This window comes from Diaphorina citri, unplaced genomic scaffold (assembly GCF_000475195.1).
Source record: "Diaphorina citri unplaced genomic scaffold, Diaci psyllid genome assembly version 1.1 scaffold8620, whole genome shotgun sequence".
Lineage (NCBI taxonomy): Eukaryota > Metazoa > Arthropoda > Insecta > Hemiptera > Psyllidae > Diaphorina > Diaphorina citri.
Window position 1 is genome coordinate 1 of NW_007385995.1, and position 1,711 is coordinate 1,711.

A 1,711-nucleotide genomic window follows, 5' to 3' on the forward strand; every position below is an offset into this window, starting at 1 on the left:
AAGAAAGGAACAGATTTGAATATTCAAAAGTTTGTAATATTCAAACTTAACAAATTATCTTCACCTCAAAATTCTAACGACAGGATTTTTTCATTGACCTACAAGAATACAAGCAATGTGAGAATTTGTGAGAATTTTGATCATTAAAATAATTATGTAGACAGGTATATCTACTCATTGTTACAATCATTAGTGGAGATGTCAGTATTACCAATATGAATCGATCCCTTGTCCTAGCGCTTACAAGACAGACGCGTTACCCTCCAAGATAATTAAGCAACTTTTATTTACTTGATAACACATGGTATCTTATCGTTTTGTGAAAGTGCTGTCGGCTTCGCAAAAAGGTTTGAAACCCGAATACATTTCGCTTTCTACATGCAGGAAGTAGGCAGGAAGGATTAAAGCCTTAGCGGCTCCTTTTGATATCGATCTGCACATAATGTCTTCCTGACGCCTTCCTCCTTTACGACTGTGAATTTTTTACACCAGATTACAGAAAAACGCTGAAAATGTTGAAAAATTCAACTACCTACTTATTTATAACGTTTGTATTTAACTCTGTTATTGGGTGATAAAATATTTCCTTTTGACATAAATGAGCGAGATTTAGGTCACGAAGGAGTTATTTATGTTTATTGAGTGTTTTAACGTTTTTCCAATTTGATCATCTTAAGATAAACTCGTTAGAGTTAGAGTCCTTAGCAGTTTACTTCTGTTTAAAAAGTTGTAAAAACTATTTGAGTAGATAGAGCACTTTAACATATAAAGATTTAACGAAGGGTTATTTCTCTAACACAGACAAAAATGTTTCGCATCAAACTTCATATCCCAAAATCGTAAATCTCTATGAACAGGCAAATCCATTGCAGTTCCTCAATCCAGTTCATTCTGAGATGACTTTTAAATGTTTTAGGTCTTAGGAGATCTCCACTAACCCTGTACCACCCTCCTCTGTTGCAGGCATAGTATGGAGCTTTCGCTTTCCCTCGGTCAACTCTCTCACCAGGAAATCTAAAATGCCAGCTGGCTGTTCCAGTCCTCATTTGGACATCACCCAATGGCTCCTGATCCTAGAGTTAGACCAGTATACCAGTCTCTTCCAGGACTATGGAGGAGTGGAGGAGATCCTGCACTTCACGGAGGTGGATGTGAAGGAGATGGGTGTGAAGAATGCCGGGCATCGAACCCGCATGGTGTCCAGCTTGAAGGCGCTAGCAGCAAAGTATGAGAAAGGTAAGATTTGGACCAAGATTTCACCTTTCATTTTCAATTCCTTTTGTCCTCAGGTCAGTATTGACTTGGGAAAAACACCTTTGTAGGTATATCTGTTATTCATTAAATAATGAAAATAAATTAATTGAATGGAAGACAAAGTTACTACATACGCCAGGCAAAAAAAGGAACAGAGATACTTTGTCAAGTAGTTTTCATTAGTTATTTTTATTATTATTATATTTTTTTTGCAACGTTGCTTTTAAATCCGTGTTGAACTTCACACTGATTTAGTATACCCATCACGTACCACATTTCACACCAAAACAATCTGAGACTAACCTGAATTCTAAAATCTAACTACCTACAAATTATTCTCGATTTTTTTTTTTTTTTTTTTTCATAATATTCTGTGATCTCTAAACTCGTATGTCACAGACGTCTCTCTCTCTCTCTCTCTCTCTCTCTCTCTCTCTCTCTCTCTCTCTCCCTCTCT

The 1,711-nt window shown here is 36.5% G+C and overlaps 1 protein-coding gene across 1 annotated transcript; it reads left to right on the forward strand.

Moving 5' to 3' along the window:
- Nucleotides 1-830: 830 nt before the first annotated feature.
- On the forward strand, nt 831-1,300 carry LOC113472800. Its single transcript, XM_026832590.1, has 2 exons — nt 831-1,236; nt 1,290-1,300. The coding sequence occupies exons 1-2, from the start codon at nt 1,020-1,022 to the stop codon at nt 1,298-1,300; spliced, it is 228 nt and encodes a 75-aa protein (XP_026688391.1). The 5' UTR covers nt 831-1,019.
- The last annotated feature ends 411 nt before the right edge of the window (nt 1,301-1,711 follow it).

Bases quoted from the DNA above. Each gene is read 5' to 3' on its own strand.
- LOC113472800 (XM_026832590.1), top strand. From the start codon at position 1,020: ATGCCAGCTGGCTGTTCCAGTCCTCATTTGGACATCACCCAATGGCTC.